At 42.7% G+C, this 18,366-nt stretch overlaps 1 protein-coding gene across 8 annotated transcripts in view; it reads right to left on the bottom strand.

The window, feature by feature from the left end:
* Positions 1–6,228: 6,228 nt before the first annotated feature.
* ZNF169 (zinc finger protein 169) overlaps positions 6,229–18,366 on the bottom strand; it is a 67,914-nt gene continuing 55,776 nt past the window's right edge. For 7 of the 8 annotated variants that reach the window (XM_032397796.1, XM_032397803.1, XM_032397802.1 and 4 more), the window contains one exon: positions 6,229–10,009. In XM_032397796.1, coding sequence (XP_032253687.1) covers positions 8,511–10,009 — 1,499 coding nt within the window. In that variant the 3' untranslated portion in view covers positions 6,229–8,510. The remainder of the gene's footprint in view (positions 10,010–18,366) is intronic. The other variant, XM_032397798.1, reaches the window with a different exon arrangement.

Below are 18,366 nucleotides of genomic sequence, written 5' to 3'. Positions count from 1 at the left end.
GAGCCAATTCCTTAATAAACACACACACACACACACACACACACCTATTGGTTCTATTTTTCTGGAGAACTCTAATACACTGAAGTTTCTTTGCTTTCTCTTTCATTTAGTTTCTGCCATTAAATACTTTTGTTTTTTATGTTCTTTTTCCTTGAGCATTTACTTATTTTTCCAACTTTCTGAGTGAAATGCTCATTTACTTCCAATATTAGTGTCAAATAATGGTATCTTGGCTATTGATTTTCCTTTAACATTTTAGTTCTCTATTTATGATATATATTGGGTTCATTGTTATAAAGTTATAAACGTTATTAGGCTTCCAGTATGATTTCATTTCTTGACACATGAATTAATAGAATTTTGTTTAGTTTTCTAAGCATAAGAGGCTTTTTCTTATTTGTAATTTTATTGTATTTTGGTCTAGGAAATGTTAACATCAGCCCCCAGATGTTCATTTTGTATTTTTGTTCATCTTTTATTTTTCAAGATAAGTTATATACATTAAAATTGTATGATTTTCTAGAATTCCCGTGCTGGGAGTGGGCATATATGTTAGTACAATGTGTTCTATTTCAGGGATCCTGATGTTTTATGAAAGGGGGAAAAAACCCTATTTTTACTTTAGAAGTTGTGATAGAAGAGCTTTAGTTGGAAATGGGGAGTTTCTAATATTTGATTTCCCTCTGTACCCTGAACATTCTACGTTATGTCACTTATTTCTTAAAAAACAAACAAACAAAAATGCACAAAACCCTAAATGGTAGATATTATTACCAGTTTCAAGGATGACAAATATCTGTCCCTTGGATAGAATAAATATGAGTCATGTGCTTGGCTTGCAGGTATGTACACAGAAAACATGGTCTCCGATATCCTGAGTCATGTATCCATTTGTGCTGCCTCTTCTCTTCCTGGAGCAATTCTTCTGAGAGTTACTAGCACATTTCAGTCTGGTTCCTTCTGGAATGGAGCCAGGAGACCAGAGAGGGGATGGTGCTGATTGCAAAACCCTATCCCTTCCAGGAGACCCAAGAGTAAGTAGTGGTTTGCTGAGGAAACCAGAATCTTCTTACACAGACTGAAAAGATAGACCCTTCATTCTATGCTCAGCTGGGCCAACCATAGGCCAGGCCTTCAGAGCCTCCAAAAGATTGTGTGGATTTAATAGAAAAAAAAATGTGTCCCATCTTTCTACCATTTTTAAAAAAGAAGGTGATTGGAGTTTTTTGTTTCCATATGGAACAGAAGCAGCACCACAGTTGCTTGGAATAAGAAAGGCCCATTTTCTGTTCTGATCCCCCAAAACACACCACCACACAAACTTCCCTTGTGGCTTTCAGCTCTAGCCCTGGGAGATATAGCTAAGGCCACTGCACTTTATTGGAAATGTGGTGCTTATGAGGCCTAAGCATTTTTTTTCCTTTTTTTGGTAAAGTTTTGAGTTTATGTACAATTATTGAAGTACTACTTATTGGTCTGAAAAGTTATTCAGCACAAGAGCAGTAGTAGATCTTAAAAGTTCCTGAAAAAGAAATCTCCAGGCCCAGATGGTTTCATTGGAATATTTTACTGAACATTCGAAGAAGGATTATTAATACCAGGGTTATATAGTCTCTTCCAGAAAAGAGGAAGGAACATTTCCTAACTTATTTTATGAGGCCAATACTAACCTAATAGCAAAAGCAGACAAAGAAAATGTAAGAGTATAAAACTACAGACCACTATCTCTCATGAAGATGCACACAAAAATTCTCAAAATTAGCAAACAGAACCTAACCATGTATAAAAATAATTATATTATGAATTCAGTTTTCTTAGTGGTTATGTAAACACTCTGTTTGATCTAGAGTTTTGGGATGTGGTTTTTGAGGAACTGGTCGACTTCTTCAAAGATACAGAATTCATGAGAGTAGTAAAATTGTTCATAGCACTCCCTTACCACCCTTTTGATGGCTACCAGATCTGTAGTGATATCCCATTTCATTCCTGATTTTGATAATTTGTGTTTTTGCTCTAATTTTTGTCATTCTTACAAGAGGTTAGTCAAGCTTATTTTACTTTTTAGAGAAACAGCATTTTATTCCTTTGATTTATCTATTTTTCTGTATGAACTACATTGATCTTTCCTCTTTATTATCTCTATCCATTTGCTTCCTTTGGGTTTGTTCTACTTCTGAAGTTTCTTTAGGTATAAATTTGTTACTGGTTTGAAACATTTTTGTATGTATGATGTATTTACTGCTATATTTCCTCCTCATGGCGTTAGCTGCATCCCACAGATTGAGATGTTGTATTTCATTTTCATTCAGTGCAATATATTTTTTAATTATTTCCTTTGAAACAACTTCCTGTTTGACCCATGGTTTAGTATGATGTTGTCAAATTTCAGAGTCTTTGTAAATTTTCCTGTTGTTACTTATGTCTAGTTTGATTCGACTGTAAAGAATATACTCTTTATTAATTCTTTCAAATTTGTTGAGGTGTGTTTTATGGACCAGAATATGGACTGTCTTGGTGAATACTCCACTGGTGTTTGAAAAACAAACATATTCTGTTGTTTTTGGATGGAGTGATATATATGTCAGATCCTGGTGCTTGATTATGGTGTTCAGCTCTACTACATCCTTGTTGATTTTTGTTCTGTAGTTCTCAGTTGCTGAGAACTCAGCAATAATGACGAATTTTCTCAAAATCTGTTTCAGCTCTATCAGTTTTTGCTTCATGCATATTTGTTATTTGGTTCATTCACAGAATTGTTATACCATCCTGGTGCATTGATTCCTATATTATGTAACACCCCTCTTTGTCTCTGGTCAGTTTCTTTGCTGTGAAGTCTATTGTATTTGATATTAATATGGGAACTTATGCTTTTTAAAATTAATGATTGCATGGTGTATATTTTCCCACCCTTTTTACTTTCAATCTACCTATGTCACTGAACTTAATAAACAGTGTATAGTTGGGGAGTTTTTTTTAAATCCACCCTCACAACCTTTGTCTTCTGATCGGTGTAATTAGAACCAGTCTTAAGGTAATTAATTACTGATGTGTTAGGGCTTAAGTGGGCCATTTTATTACTGAATTTAAATTTGTTTCCTCTAGGTCTCATTTTTCTCTTTTCTGTGGGTTATTTGATAAGATTCCATTTGGATTCATTCTTCATGTATTTTAGTGTATCTCTTTGTATAGTTTTCTTAGTGGTTGCTCTGGGTATTACAATACACATAAGTCCTTATCACAGTCTATCAGTATATTACCATTTGAAGTGTGAAAATGTTATTTTTGTTTAGGGCCCTTTTCCCACTTTTAAACATTGTTGTCTAGAGTATGAGGTGATAGTATAACTTTTGCTTCAATCATCACATGTAATTTTAAAAACGTGGGTAGAAGGAGGGCCTGTTTTATGTAGTCATATTTGTGCTCTTTTCATGGTATTTTCTTTCTTCCTGATGCTCCAGTATTTCTTTTATTATTTTCTCTGTTTGAAGAACTTTCTTTTAGTCGTTTTTTAAGGTCAGGTCTGCTAGCAACAAATTCTTAGTTTTCTTTAATCTGGGAATGTGTTTGTTAATTTTGCCTTCATTTTTGAAGGATGGTTTTGGCAGATATTCAGTCTGCAGTTAACAGTCTTCTTTCAGCACTTGGAAGAAAAATGTTATGCTACGTCCTTGTGACTGCCATGATTTCATGAGAAATCTGCTGTCATTTGAATTGGTGTCCCCCTATGGGTAATGAGACATTTCTCTGGGGTTGCTTTCAAGGTTTTTTTGTTTTGTTTTTAGATTTCAGAATTTTAATTATGATGTCTTAGTATGGACTTCTTCCGATTTATGTTATTTGGTGTTCACTTGGCTTCTTGAATCTGCACATTTGTTTCTTGCCAAATATGGGATGTTTCTGGTCATTTCTTCAAAATATTTCTTCAAGTATTTTCTCAATCCTACTTCCTTTCTCATTTTCTGGGACTCAACACAAATGTTAGCTTTTTTTGTTCTTGTCGCAAAGATTTTTTTTTCAGTCTTTCTTCTCCATTGTTCAGATTTGCTAAATTCTATTAATCTGCCCTCAAATTCTACAATTACATTTTCTGTCATATCAACTCTACCATTAAGCCCATCCAATGAGCTTTTAAATTCTCTATTTTTTAGTTCTATAATTTTCAGTTGAACTTTGGTGTAACTTCTGTTTTTGTTTTTTGTTCTTGAGATCTTGTACTTTTTTCATTTGTTTCAAGAGAACTTGTGATTGCTCAAAGCATTTTTATGATGGCTGCTTTAATATCCCTGTCAAATAGTTCCAGCATCAAACTTATCTCAGTGTTGGTGTGAGTTGATGATCTTTTCTCATTTAAGTTGTGATTTCCTGGTTTTTGGTATGATGAGTAACTTTCTATTGCATTCTGCACATTTAGCTGTTAAGAGACTCTGGGTCATATTTAAACCTTTGATTTTAGGAGGCAGTCACCCTGTTTTTAGGTTAGCTCCCAGATCACAGCCCATGATCCAATGACAGTATAGCTTTCAGAACTCTTGCAATGCTGTTTAGGTCTACTTGGCTTATTTGGTACCACCGTTCCTTCCACTTTTTCTGGCTGGTGTTGGGAGTGTGGAAGGAGTTCTCCAAAAACAGGCTGCTTGGTGTCTCTAGATAGGGGAAGGGATGCTCTGGCCCAAAAGGGAAGCAAAAGCTTCACAGGCTGAGCTGTTAATGTGTCAGGATCCCCATTTCCAGTGCCCCCTGGCAACCTGTTGTCTGCCAGTAAGGGAGATGGATCTCTTCTGGGGCTGGGCAGTTTAGCAGGGATGTCCTTGCTGGTGCCACCCAGCTAAGTGTCTTGCATCTAGATGGGGAATCTCAGGTCTCTAGAGATAAAGAGTACTTCCTGGAACAGGTGTTTCTGTGGCAGGACCAACCCTCCCTGGCTATGTTGGGTCTAGGTAGGGGAGGGGAGTCTCAACCCTGTGAGAAAAGAAAGCATTTCCCTTAATCATTCCCACCTGCTGGTGCTGCTGGGCTCACCTGGTGTCAGCAGGACTTCTGTTCCATCCAGGGAGGAATGGACCTACCTGGGCTGTCTTTTGGTAGTTTGGGAGCCATAAAGCACTGGGCCACTTTGTTCTGTGGGGTGGGGGATGTAAGAAGCACTAATTACAAGGTGCGTTCTCCAGGAGATAGAGCTTAATTCCCTTGTCTTGGAGTATGGACTGGACTTACAGATTACTTCCAACTAATGGGGTATGGAAAGAGAAATGGTAAGTTTATAGTAGAGAGTCCTGGTAGTCACCACTTTTACAAAGTGACCAAGGTTACATCACCATGAATAAATCTTGTTGGTATCATGTACCCTTTGATATGATATAGTAAGGATATTTCACTTCTGTGGTATTCTAGAAAATCTATAATACAAATCTAGTAATGAGAAAATATCAGACAATTCCAAACTGTGAGGTTCTATAAAATATTTGACCAGCTCTCTTTAAGTGTCCAGGTCATGGATGACAGAGGAACTGTCATAGGTTGGAGGAGGCTAAAGAGACATGAGAATAAATGCAATATGGGTTCCTAGACTGGATCCTAGATCACAAAAAGGACAATAATGGAAAATCTGAATAGTTCCCAATAGTGCTGTCCTAAAGTTAATTTCATAGCTTTGATAAAAACACTATGATAATGAGATATTAGTAGGAGGAAAAAAAAATGTTACCAGTTGGCCATTGGCATTCTCCTGTAAGCAGCAGACTGCACTTATTTGTATGCTTACTCCTGATCATGTCTCTTGCCCACTTTGTGGCATTTCTGGTCTTTTGATTTTTGAAAGTTCTTGTAAAATGGGGATATTAACACTTTATTTGTGAAATATGTTAGATTTTCCTTCCAGAAGGAAGGAAATTTGTCTTTTGGTATTACTTTTGATATTTTTGACATGTAAAATTTTGGGTTTTTTTGTGTGTGTATTAATCTTTTATTGCCTCTGGATTTTAAGCCAGGAAAAACCTCTGGGCCTGGGGAAAAGGACAAGGCCTATCCTGGGCTGGACACTTGTCAGGCTCTGGGGATCCAAAAGTGAGAGGCAGGCTAAAGGGACAGTACTTTGGACTGGGTATAAAGACAGGTGCTCTAGCTCCTCTGACTGGAGGATTAGGGAGGGTCATGGAAGAAAGGCCCCAAGTCCTCAGGCTGGATCACTGGTACATGGGTGTGGCTAACAGGATGCAGGGCTGGGGGTACAAGAAGATGCCTCTACTGGCATTGTTGGAGGACCTAAGAAAGGGTGATGATGAGGGCCCTCCCCACACACAGGGCCACAGTTAAGAACAAATAGACAGTGACCCTCCATGTCTCCTGAGGTTCAGGACCATGGGATTCTTGACAGCTGAAGGAATGAGGTATATGATCAGGTTCAGCTTTGTAAGGAAGCAGTTTATTAAACAGACCTGGGTGTGGAGGAGGGCTTAGAAAGCAGGTGTGTCCAACACCCCGCCCCCCCCCCCCCACAACACACACACACCCCTGGCCACTGAGAGGACCAGCATGCTTCCTGCATTCCACTTCAGGAAAGTGCAGCACCGCCCAGTGCTTCCTGCTGGCTTCACACTCCTGGGAAAGAAAAGATCAGGACCCTTTATGGCAGGAGTTGAGGGCCAGGTAGGAATTCGGGGAGTCCAGAGGGCAGTGTTATGAACTAAATTTTCCCCAAAAAAAGTCCATGATGAAGCCCTTTCCTAATGTGACAGTATTTGGTCCAGGACCTAAGGAAGTATTGAAAGTTAAATTATGTTGTAAGGGTGGAGCCCAGATCTTACAAGAGTAAGGGACACCAGAGTTCACTTGCTCTCTGGCACATGTGTAGGGGAATGGCCACATGAGGAGAAGGTGCCACCTGCCAGCCAGCAGGCAAAGTTCAGTAGGTCAGGGCGATCTTGGACTTCCAGTCTCTGATTTTGTTATGGCAGCCCTGGTAAAAGAATATACAGTTTTGGTACTGAGTGGTGTGCTACTATAAATATGAAAAACTATGGAGGTGGTTTTGGAACTGGGTGGTGGGTAGAGGGTGGACAAGTTTAGAGGTGCTTGCTGGAGAAAGCCAGGGTTGCCTCAAGGAGACTATGGTAGGAAAAGGGGAATTAGAAGTGATTCTGCTGTGGCCTCAGACAGAAATGTGGAACGTTACTGGAAACTAAAGGAAAGGAAATCCTGATTATAAAGCAGCAAAGAATGTGGCTGGGTTGTGTTCCAGTGTTTAGTGGAGGATCAAAATCTTAGGTGACAGAAGTGACGAATTCTTAGCTGAGGAGATTTCTAAGCAAGGTGTTGAAAGGTATACCTGTTTTGTTGCTCCTCCTAGAAATATGTGAGGAGGGAGGTAAATTGAAGGAACTGTTTAGCAAAAAGGAGCCAGAACTTGGAAGATTTTGAGAATTCTTAGCCTATCCATATTGTGAAAATGAGAAAGCCTGTTCTAGAGAGAATACCAGTGGTGTTGTTGGACAGTCATTTGATAAAGAGATTAGTTTGGAACCAGCTGATGCTCAGTGGGAACTACGAGGCTGTACTAAGGATGGTACAGACGGGACACAGCAAAGGCCAGCTGTCAGACTTCTGTGCTGCTACCCACCGAGAGGAGGAAACAGTGACCCTGACAGTGAAACAGATCAGCTGGTCTGACATTCCTGTGGTGGGCCTGGAGGGTGAATGCCTCCATGGTCTCAGGGGGTTGCATACTGCTGCCAGCCTGCTGCTGCCACCTCAGCAGGACCAGAGGGCAAAGCATCCTACCAGACATTATTCTCAAGCCTGTAAAACCTAATAGAATTTGCTTGCTAGGTCACAGATGTGTTTGGGACCCATCAATCTTTTCTTGTTTCCCCTTGTGGAAAGGGAATGCAAATTCTACATCTTTGGTAACTTGTCTGGTTTGCCTCAGGATGAAACATATCCCTAGCCTCACCCACACTTGATTTACATGAGATTTTGGACACACTCAATGCTGGAATGGGTCAACACTTTGGGAGCTGTTAAGAACATGCTGTGGATGTGAGAAGAACATGAATTTTGGGGGTCCAGGAGGCTGTTATGGACTGAATTGTTCCAAATTCCTATGTTGAAGCCAGAACCCACAGTGTGACCTCGTTTGGTGATAGAGTGGGGCCCTAACCCAGTAAGGCTGTTGTCCTTAGAAGAAGTGCACAAAGGCCATGCGAGGACACAGTAAGGATGTAGGCCTCTGCCAACGGAGGAGAGAGGCTTCGGTAGAAACCAAAGTGCACACACTGATCTTGGACTTCCGGTCCCAAGAACTGTGAGAAAATTGTTCTTTGGCCATCAAGTTTGTGGTGTTTCGTTATGGCAGCCCTAGCAAATTAAAACACATTGCTAGCACATAAAGTAAACCATAAATCAACTATCTTCCAATCACTGAAAGAACACATTTTTTCCTCCACTGCATTTGAGGAAAGTGGAACATCTCCTAGTGCTTTCTGCCATCTCCACACTCAAGAGGAAAGGAAAGGTCAGGAGAGCAGCTCTTGAGGTGGGAGGCGATGGCCAGACTTGGTCCTCCTGTGTCTGTGAAGGTGAGACTTCTGGCTAAAGGCTCGGCCGCATTCCCTGCACACATATGGCTTCTCTCCTGAGTGGGTGCGCTGGTGTCTGATAAGGGCTGACCTGAAGCCGAAGCCTCGCCCACATTCACTGCACACACATGGCTTCCCCACCGCGTGTGCCCTCTGGTCAGAGGTGAAGTGAGACTTCTGGCCAAGTCCTTGCTCACATACTCCATACACATCAGCCGCCTCCTCTAAGTGTGTCCTCTGGTGTCTGGTGAGGAGTGACTTGAAGCCAAAGGTACGTCCACACTCCGGGCACAGATAAGGCTTCTCCCCTGTGTGCGTCCTCTGGTGTCTGATGAGGGTGACCTTTTGACCAAAGCCACGCCCACACTCCGGGCACAGGTAAGGCTTCTCCCCTGTGTGTGTCCTCTGGTGTCCCATGAGGGAGACCTTCTGGCTAAAGCCACGCCCACACTCTGGGCACAGGTAAGGCTTTTCTCCTGTGTGCGTCCTCTGGTGTCTGACAAGGGTGACCTTCTGGCGAAAGCCATGCCCACACTCAGCACAGACATAAGGCTTCTCCCCTGAGTGTGTGACTTGATGACTGAGGAGCAGTGCCTGCTGCCTGAAGCCACGCCCACACTCAAGGCACAAGAAGGGCCTTTCGCCCGAATGTGAGCTGCGATGTTGGAGGAGCGATGCCTTCTGGCAGAAGCCTCTCCCACATTCAGGACACACAAAGGGCTTCTCCTCCAAGTGTGTCCTCTGATGCAGGATGAGGGCAATCTTTTGGCGAAAACCTCGCCCACACTCCTGACATTCAAAGGGCCTCTCCCCAGAGTGTATCCTCCTGTGGTTGGTAAGTGACGACGTGTACCTGAAGTGGCGCCCACACTCCCGGCACACGTAAGGCTTCTCCCCTGAGTGTTTCCTCTGGTGGATGGTGAGGGAGGACTTGCGGCCGAAGCCTCGCCCACACTCCCTACAGCTGTAAGGCTTCTCCCCTGAGTGTGTCCTCTGGTGCTTGGTGAGGTCTGACTTCTGACAGAAGCTTCTGCCACATTCAGGGCATACATGATGCTTCTGGAGGCTCAAGAAGCTAGATTTGGTACCAAGTCCCAGTCTGTATTTTCCACACATGGTTGCCTCAGATGCTGCAAGGCCTGCCTCCTCAGGATGCCCAGCTCTGTTGCGTTCTACCCAGTCTACTGGCCGGTCCTGAGAGGGTCTGAAGAGCACCCTGGAAACCCCACTCAGCCGGAGTCTCCCCTCTGTGTCTCCATCGTCTGCTTGTTCACTTGAGCAGTTTGGAGCTTCCATTGGGATGGGGCTTCCTGCGTATGAGCTTGGGAAGATCTGAGGAAGGTGACCACACAGCACATACTGTTCGAGGAACTGGGTACTGGAAAAGGTCACTGGGCAGGAATGGCCCCATGGCCGCAATTCTGTCCCTGGTTCTGCTGGAGAGAAAATGATGGTCAGAATCACCACAGGCACCTTGTGAATGGTTGGTTCCACCTGCCCAACAGTCATTCCTCAGCTGTTCCCGCAACCAAGACGTCCTTTACATACCTACCTTCCATCCCTCGCTAACACATTAATGCATATCTTATTGCAACACAGAAGACACGCATGATGAGCCAGCTCCAACTACCAGCCCAGCAAGAAAGCATCATAGGCAGCGTGACCCTATAAACTGCTGCCATTAGAGTTACACATTTTCCCCCCAATACAGTTTTCTGCAAGCCAAAGCTAACGCAAACATTATCCACAAATATATGCTTCCACTGAGAAACTAGGTGACTCATGGGGGAGGCAGTGCAAGATGGTAGAATAAGAGGACCCTAAGCTCACCCAGCCCATGTTTACAACTAGATATCACTCATATCCAAGTCTGTAAACTGGAGAGTGATCTGAAGACTCACAAAACAAACTCCATGACTCACACTTGAGAGGTTATGAAGGGCAGAAACAGTGGTTGGAAGCTGCTGGAAGGATGGAACTGTGGTCATGGAAAGGAGAAAGCACCATAGAGCCCACACAGAGCAAGCAAATCCCTGTAATGTCTGGCCTTGAAAACCAGAGGGGCTGAATTCTGTGAGTTTGTATAACCAGTGGGATTTGGAGCTTTAAAAGTCAGCCACCTCAGTGCTAGGCAAGTGATAGCCAGAGCCTGCCCCTAAAGTGACAGCAGCCCAAGGAGAGGCAACATAGAAGCGACAGCCTGCACAACGGGAGGGAGATCTGTTTATACTGATTTCAGAGCATGTTGGGGGACTTCTCTGGGAACAAAGGAGCTGACAGGTGTCATTTTCCTCCCCACCCCCCAGCACAGAGGGCCACCTGTGGGACACGGGGCTGCACAGACACTTGCTACCCAACCTGCTAGCAGTGTACCACACCCCTGTATTCTCCTGAGGACTTGCCCACGCCAAGCCGGCTGGCCTCAGGCCTGGGCTTAGCAAAAATTCTGTTAATGCGCTGTGCCTCTGTGGCCGCTGCATTTCTTTGGGGGATCTGGATTAGGACTAGCAGCTCATGCATGCCCTGCTCAGTTGCTGCACACCTGAAGCCGCTGCTGCTCCTGTGCACTTTATCCCTGGCTGCCACCTTGCTTTGGGGGATCAGCCTAGGACTAGTGGCCCAGTGCAAATTTTGCTGACATTGTGCATGCCATGCCCTACCACCATAGGCTCCCAGCTGCCATGTGTCCATTGATGGCCACCTCAGCTGCTTGAGTTACCCCAGGCCACTGCTGCTAATGTACACTATGCCCCTGGCGATTACCACACTTTGGGTCACTAGTCCTAGGCCAGATTCCCCAATGCAAATTTTGTTAACACCACCACCCTACCCCTGAGCTCTCCTATGGTCACTCCCCTTCAGAGCCAGCCTACCTGGGTCTCTCTCACACCACAGATAGCAATAGAGTCAGTGCAGAGTCTGGACTGAAAGGAAAAGCTACTCCAACACAATAGCAAGATGCAGGCAACACACATAGGAGACCCCTCTAAAGCACCAGGTCCTGGTGAACAGGGAACACTGCAGGGGCACTGCTTTCAAGAGGAGATGTAGCTGAGTTTCCTAACACACAGAAACAGAGTTAGACAAAATGAGGCAGCAGGGGGAGTATGTCCCAAATGAAAGACCATGACAAAAACACAACAGGAGACCTAAACAAAACAGAAGTAGTTAGAGAATTTAAAGTAATGATCATAAAGATACTCACTGGACTTAAGAATGAAGGACATCAGTGAGACCCTTGAGAACTCAATAAATGAAACTAAACTACAATGGATAGAATAAATAGTAGGCTACAGGAAGGAGAGGAATGTATTAGTGACCTGGAGGATAGAGTAATGTAAAGCAGTCAAGCTAAGCAGATGAGAGACAAATACTGCATAGAGAATAGACTTAGAGACCTCAGTGACTCCATCAAGCATAGTAACATTTGCATCTACTGGGATCCCAGAAGAAGATAAAGGGGGGAAGAGAAGAAATTATAGCTGAAAATTTCCTAAATCTGGGGAGGGAAAAAGAAATTCAGATTCAGGAGGCACAGAGATCCCTCAACAAAATCAACCCAAGGAGGTCCACAGCAAGACACACTGTAATTAAAATGTCAAGAAATACTGGTAAAGAATTTTAAGGTTGTGGGCGCCTGGGTGGCTCGGGTGGTTGAGCGTCTGCCTTCAGCTCGGGTCGTGGTCCCGGGGTCCTGGGATCGAGTCCCGCATCGGGCTCCCTGCTCCTTGGGAGCCTGCTTCTCCCTCTGCCTCTCTCTCTCTGTCTCTCATGAATAGGTAAATAAAATCTTAAAAAAAAAAAAAAGAATTTTAAGGTTGCAAAAGAAAAGAAGACCTACATACACAGGGAAAGCCCATAAGGGTATTAGATTTTTGTAGGCCAGAAGGGAGTGGCATGATATATTCAAAGTGCTGAAAGGGAAACTTCTGCAGCCAAAAATACTTTATATCCAGCAAAGCCATCATTCAGAATAGGAGAGATAAAGAGTTTCCCAGACGAAAACTACAGTAGTCTGTGACCACTAAGCCAGTGTAGAAGAAATATTAAAGGGAACACTTTCAGTGGAAAGGAAAGATGATAAGTTAGGGTGTGAAAAGTAAAAAACACACAAAAGCAGTAAAAGTATTTCTGTAAATGTCAGTCAAGGGATTAGTAAAATAAAAGGATGTAAACTAGGACAGCATATACCGAAAACATGGAGGGGCGGGAAGGAGTAAAGAATGACCATCAGCATAAAATAGACTGCTGTATGCAGAAGATGTTATATATAAATCAAATGGTAAAGACAAATCAACAGTAATAGATAAGCAAAACATGAAGAATCTAAGCATATCACTAAAGAAAACCAACAAACCTTGAAAGAAAAAGAAGAATCAGGAAAAAAAGCTACAAATACAACCACAAAACAGGTAACAAACTGGCAATACAGATCTATCAATAATTACTTTCAATGTAAATGTACTAAATGCTCCACTCAAAAGACATAGTGTGACAGATAAAAAAAAAAAAAAATCTGTAAGCTGCCTACCAGAGACTCATTTCAGACCTAAAGACACATGAAGATTGAAAGTCTTGAGGGGAGGGCGCCTGGGTGGCTCAGATGGTTAAGCGTCTGCCTTCGGCTCAGGTCACGATCCCAGCGTCCTGGGATCAAGTCCCGCATCGGGCTCCTTGCTCAGCAGGGAGTCTGCTTCTCCCTCTCCCTCTGCCTCTCCCCCTGCTTGTTCTCTATCTGTCTCTCTCGCAAATGAATAAATAAAATCTTTAAAAAAAAAAAAAAAAGAAAGAAAGTCTTGAGGGGAAGGAGATCATGCAAATGGATGTCAAAAGAAGGGTGGGTAGCAGTACTTACATCAGACAAAATAGACTATAAAAGTCTGTAAAAAGAGACAAAGAAGGATACTATATAATAGTAAAGGAGGCAATCCAACAAGTAGATACAACAATTGTAAATGGTTATGTACCCAACATGGCAGCACCCAAATATATAAAAGAGTTAAGAACAAACAGTAGGGGACTTTAATACCCACTTACATCAATGGACAGATCATCCAAACAAAAGCAACAAGGAAACAGTGGCTTTGATTGGCACATGGAAACAGATGGATTTTACATATATTCAGAACATTCCATTCTAAAACAGCAGAATACACATTCTTTTCAAATGCATATGGAACATCCTCCAGAACAGATCATATATTAGGCCACAAAACAAGCCTTAACAAATTGAAAAAGATTGAAGTCATCCCATGCATCTTTTCTGACCATAACACTATGAAACTAGAAATCAACCATAAGAAAAAATCTGGAAAGACCACAGATACATAAGGGTAAATAACATGCTACTAAACAATGAATGGGTCAACTGAGAAATCAAAGAATAAATCAAAAAGTATATGGAAACAAATGAAAACATAATGGTCCAAAACCTTTGGGCATGCAGCAAAAGCTGTTCTAAGAGGAAAGTATATGCAATACAGCCCTACCTGAAGAAGCAAGAAAAATCTCAACCTAACGTTACCAGAGCTAGAAAAAGAACAAAACACCACCCAAAACCAGCAAAGGGAAGGAAATAATAAAGGTTAGAGCAGAAATAAATGATACAGAAACCAAAAAAACGAGCTGGTTCTTTGAAAACATCAAGAAAATTGACAAACCCCTAGTCAGACTCATCAAAAAGCAAAACAAAACAAACTCAAAATTAGAAATGAAAGAGGAGAAATAACAACCAACATCACAGAAATACAGTTGTTTAAAAAGAGTATTATGAAAAACTATATGCCAACAAATTAGACAACCTAGAAGAAATGGATAAATTCCTAGGAACATATAACCTACCAAAACTGAAGCAGGAAGAAATAGAAAATTTGAAGAAACCAGTTAGCAGTAAGGAGATTGAATCAGTAACCAAAAAACTTCAACAAACAAAAGTCCAGTACCAGACAGCTTCACTGTTGAATTCTATCAGAGATTTTTTTTAAAGATTATTTGAGAGAGAGAGAGCACAGAGGGAGAAAGAAAAGCAGACTCCCCACTGAGCAGAGAGCCTGAGGCAGGGTTTGATCCCAGGATCCTGAGATCAAGACCTGAGCCAAAGGCAGACACTTAACCAACTCAGCCACCAAGGTGCCCCTCTACCAAAGATCTGAAGAATAGTTAACCTTGGGGCAGCTGGGTGGCTCAGCTGGTTAAGCGTCTGCCTTTGGCTTGGGTCATGATCCCAGGGTCCTGGGATTGAGACCCGCGTCGGGCTCCATACTCAGCGGGGAGCCTGTTTCTTCCTCTCCTTCTGCCTGCTGCTCCCCCTGCTTGTGCTCTCTCTCTGTGTCAAATAAATAAAATCTATTTAAAAAACTACTTAACCTATTCTTCTCAAATTCATTCTATGAGGCCAGTATCACCCTGATACCAAACCAGATAAAGACACCATCACAAAAGGGAACTACAGGTCAGTATCTCTGATGAACATAGATATAAAAATCCTTCACAAAATATTAGCAAAGAGAATCCAAGAATACATTTAAAAAATCATTCACGATGGGGAAGAAAAGATGGCGGAGGAGTAGGGGACCCTATTCCAACCGGTCCCGGGAATTGAGCTGGATATCTACCAGACCACTCTGAGCACCCACGAAACCAGCCTGAGATGTAAGAAGATCTGGATCTCTACAAACAGAATATCGCAGGCGGTTGGTTTCGAGGTAGGAAGCGCGGAGCCGTGATTCAGCTGGCAGATGTCAGGATAAACGGCAGTGGGAGAGAGCCTGGCCATGAGGATCCTACACCGCCGGTGAGTGACAGCCTCGCTCGCTGGGGACGGGGCACAGACTCGCAGACCGGTAGTGGCAGGGAAAGGACTTTAGGGCAGCCCCCGAGACAGAAACCCAGAGTGGCGGGGTCGCGCATATGAACTGGGAGTAGCTGGCGGTTTTAGAAGCACAAAGGGCAGAGATGTGCCCCAAACTGGAGGCAGGACTGGGAGCGCTGCAGAGGGGCGCACAACCCAGGCCGCTGCAGTTTATAGCAGCACGGACAGAAATGGAGACAGTGTGGCCTGGAGAGCTCACTGAAGAACAGACTGCAGTCTCTGCTCTGAGGCAGAGGGCTGGAAACGGTCTCTTCTGCTCTGACTCGCGGAAGAGACACGGAGAACCGCCAGGGAAAGCCGCCAGAGAACAAAAGCCCCAAAAACTGATTCCCCCTGAGCCCATTCCCCTGCCACAGGGGGGCAGGGCAAATCCGCCCAAATAGGGTTGCCTGAGTAACAGGGCGGCAGGCCCCTCCCCCAGAAGACAGGCTGAGAGAACAAGAGGCCAGCAACCCTAAGGTCCCTTTAAAACAGGTGCATCTTGCTGGGGTTCTGGTCAATAATTTGGACTCTATACATTCCCTCATCCACCCATCAACAGAATGACTAGGAGGAGGAACCCCCAAAATAGAAAAGACTCAGAGATTATGACTTATGCTGCAGATTTACAAATGGATGCAGATATAACCAAGATATCAGAGATGGAATTCAGGCTAGCAATTGTGAAGACAATAGCTAGATTGGAGAAATCAATTAATGGCAACATAGAGTCTCTAAGGGCAGAAATGAAAGCTGAACTAGCAGAACTTAAAAATGTTATCAATGAGATCCAATCCAATCTAGATAATCTAACGGCTAGGGTAAGTGAGGCTGAAGAATGAATAAGGGACCTGGAAGACAATATAATAGATAAAAAGGGAAGAGAGGAGGCCAGGGAAAAACAACTCAGAATCCATGAAAATAGAATCAGAGAAATAAGTGACACCATGAAGCGTTCCAATGTCAGAATAATTGGAATCCCAGAGGGAGTGGAGAGAGAGAGGACTAGAAGATGTATTTGAGCAAATCATAGCTGAGGACTTCCCTAATCTGGGGAATGAAACAAACATTTGCATCCTAGAGGCAGAGAGGACCCCTCCCAAGATCAAGGAAAACAGGCCTACACCCCAGCATGTAATAGTAAAACTTGCAAATCTTAGAACCAAGGAAACCATCTTAAGGGCAGTTAGAGGGAAGAGATTCCTTTTGTACAGAGGGAGGAACATCAGAATAACGTCAGACCTATCCACAGAGACCTGGCAGACCAGAAAGGCCTGGCAAGACATATTCAGGGTACTAAACAAGAAAAACATGCAGCCAAGAATACTTTATCCAGCAAGGCTGTCATTTAGAATGGATGGAGAGATGCAGAGCTTCCAAGACTGGCAGAAACTGAAAGAGTATGTGACCACTAAGCCGGCCCTGCAAGAAATATTAAGGAGGGTTCTATAAAAGGAGAAAGACCCCAAGAGTGATATACAACAGAAATTTACAGGGACAATCTATAAAAACGTCTTCACAGGCAACATGACAATTAATTCATATCTTTCAATAATCACGCTCAACGTGAATGGCCTAAATGCTCCCATAAAACAGCACAGGGTTGCAGACTGGATAAAAAGACAGAACCCGTCCATATGCTGTCTACAAGAGACTCATTTTGAACCTAAAGATACATCCAGACTGAAAGTGAAGGGATGGAGATCCATCTTCCATGCCAATGGACCTCAAAAGAAAGCTGGGGTAGCAATTCTTATATCAGGCAAATTAGATTTTAAACTAAAGTCTGTAATTAGAGAGACAGAAGGACACTGTATCATTCTTAAAGGGTCTATCCAAGAAGAAGATCTAACAATTGTAAATATCTATGCCCCCAACATGGGAGCAGCCATCTACATAAGCCAACTGTGAACCAAAACAAAGAGTCATATTGATAACAATACGTTAATTGTAGGAGACCTCAATACTCATCTCTCAGCAATGGACAGATCATCTAAGCAGAAAATCAACAAGGAAACAAGAGCTTTGAATGATACACTGGACCCGATGGACCTCATAGATATTTACAGAACATTCCACCCTAAAACAACAGAATACTCATTCTTCTCGAGCACACATGGAACTTTCTCCAGAACAGACCACATACTGGGTCACAAATCAGGTCTCAACCGATACCAAAAAATAGAGATTATTCCCTGCATCTTCTCAGAACACAATGCTTTAAAACTGGAACTCAATCACAAGAAAAAAATTTGGCAGAAATTCAAACACTTGGAAGCTAAAGACCACTCTGCTCAAGAATGTTTGGGTCAACCAGGAAATCAAAGAATAACTTAAACAATTCATGGAAATCAATGAGAATGAAAACACATCGGTCCAAAACCTATGGGATACTGCAAAGGCGGTCCTAAGGGGGAAATACACAGCTATCCAAGCCTCACTCAAAAAAATAGAAAATTCCCGAATTCACCAACTAACTCTCCACCTTAAAGAACTAGAGAAAAAGCAACAAACGATGCCTAAGCCATGCATTAGAAGAGAAATAGTTACGATTACAGCAGAGATCAATGAATTAGAAACCAGAAACACAGTCAATTAGATCAACGAAACTAGAAGTTGGTTCTTTGAAAGAATAAGATCGATAAACCACTGGCCAGACTTATCCAAAAGAAGAGAAAGGACCCAAATTAATAAAATTAAAAATGAAAGGGGAGAGATCACGACTAACACCAAGGAAATAGAAACAATTATTAGAAATTCTTATCAACAAATATACACCAATAGACTGAGCAATCTGGATGAAATGGATGCCTTTCTGGAAACCTATAAGCTGCCAAGACTGAAACAGGAAGAAATCGACAACCTGAATAGGCCAATAACCAGTAACGAGATTGAAGCAGTGATCAAAAACCTCCCAAAAACCAGAGTCCAGGGCCTGATGGA

The sequence above is a fragment of the Phoca vitulina genome, unplaced genomic scaffold (assembly GCF_004348235.1).
Source record: "Phoca vitulina isolate PV1807 unplaced genomic scaffold, GSC_HSeal_1.0 scaffold104, whole genome shotgun sequence".
NCBI classification, from domain to species: domain Eukaryota; kingdom Metazoa; phylum Chordata; class Mammalia; order Carnivora; family Phocidae; genus Phoca; species Phoca vitulina.
The sequence above is the reverse complement of the archived record's forward strand: the minus strand, read 5'-3'. Positions and strand labels throughout refer to the sequence as shown.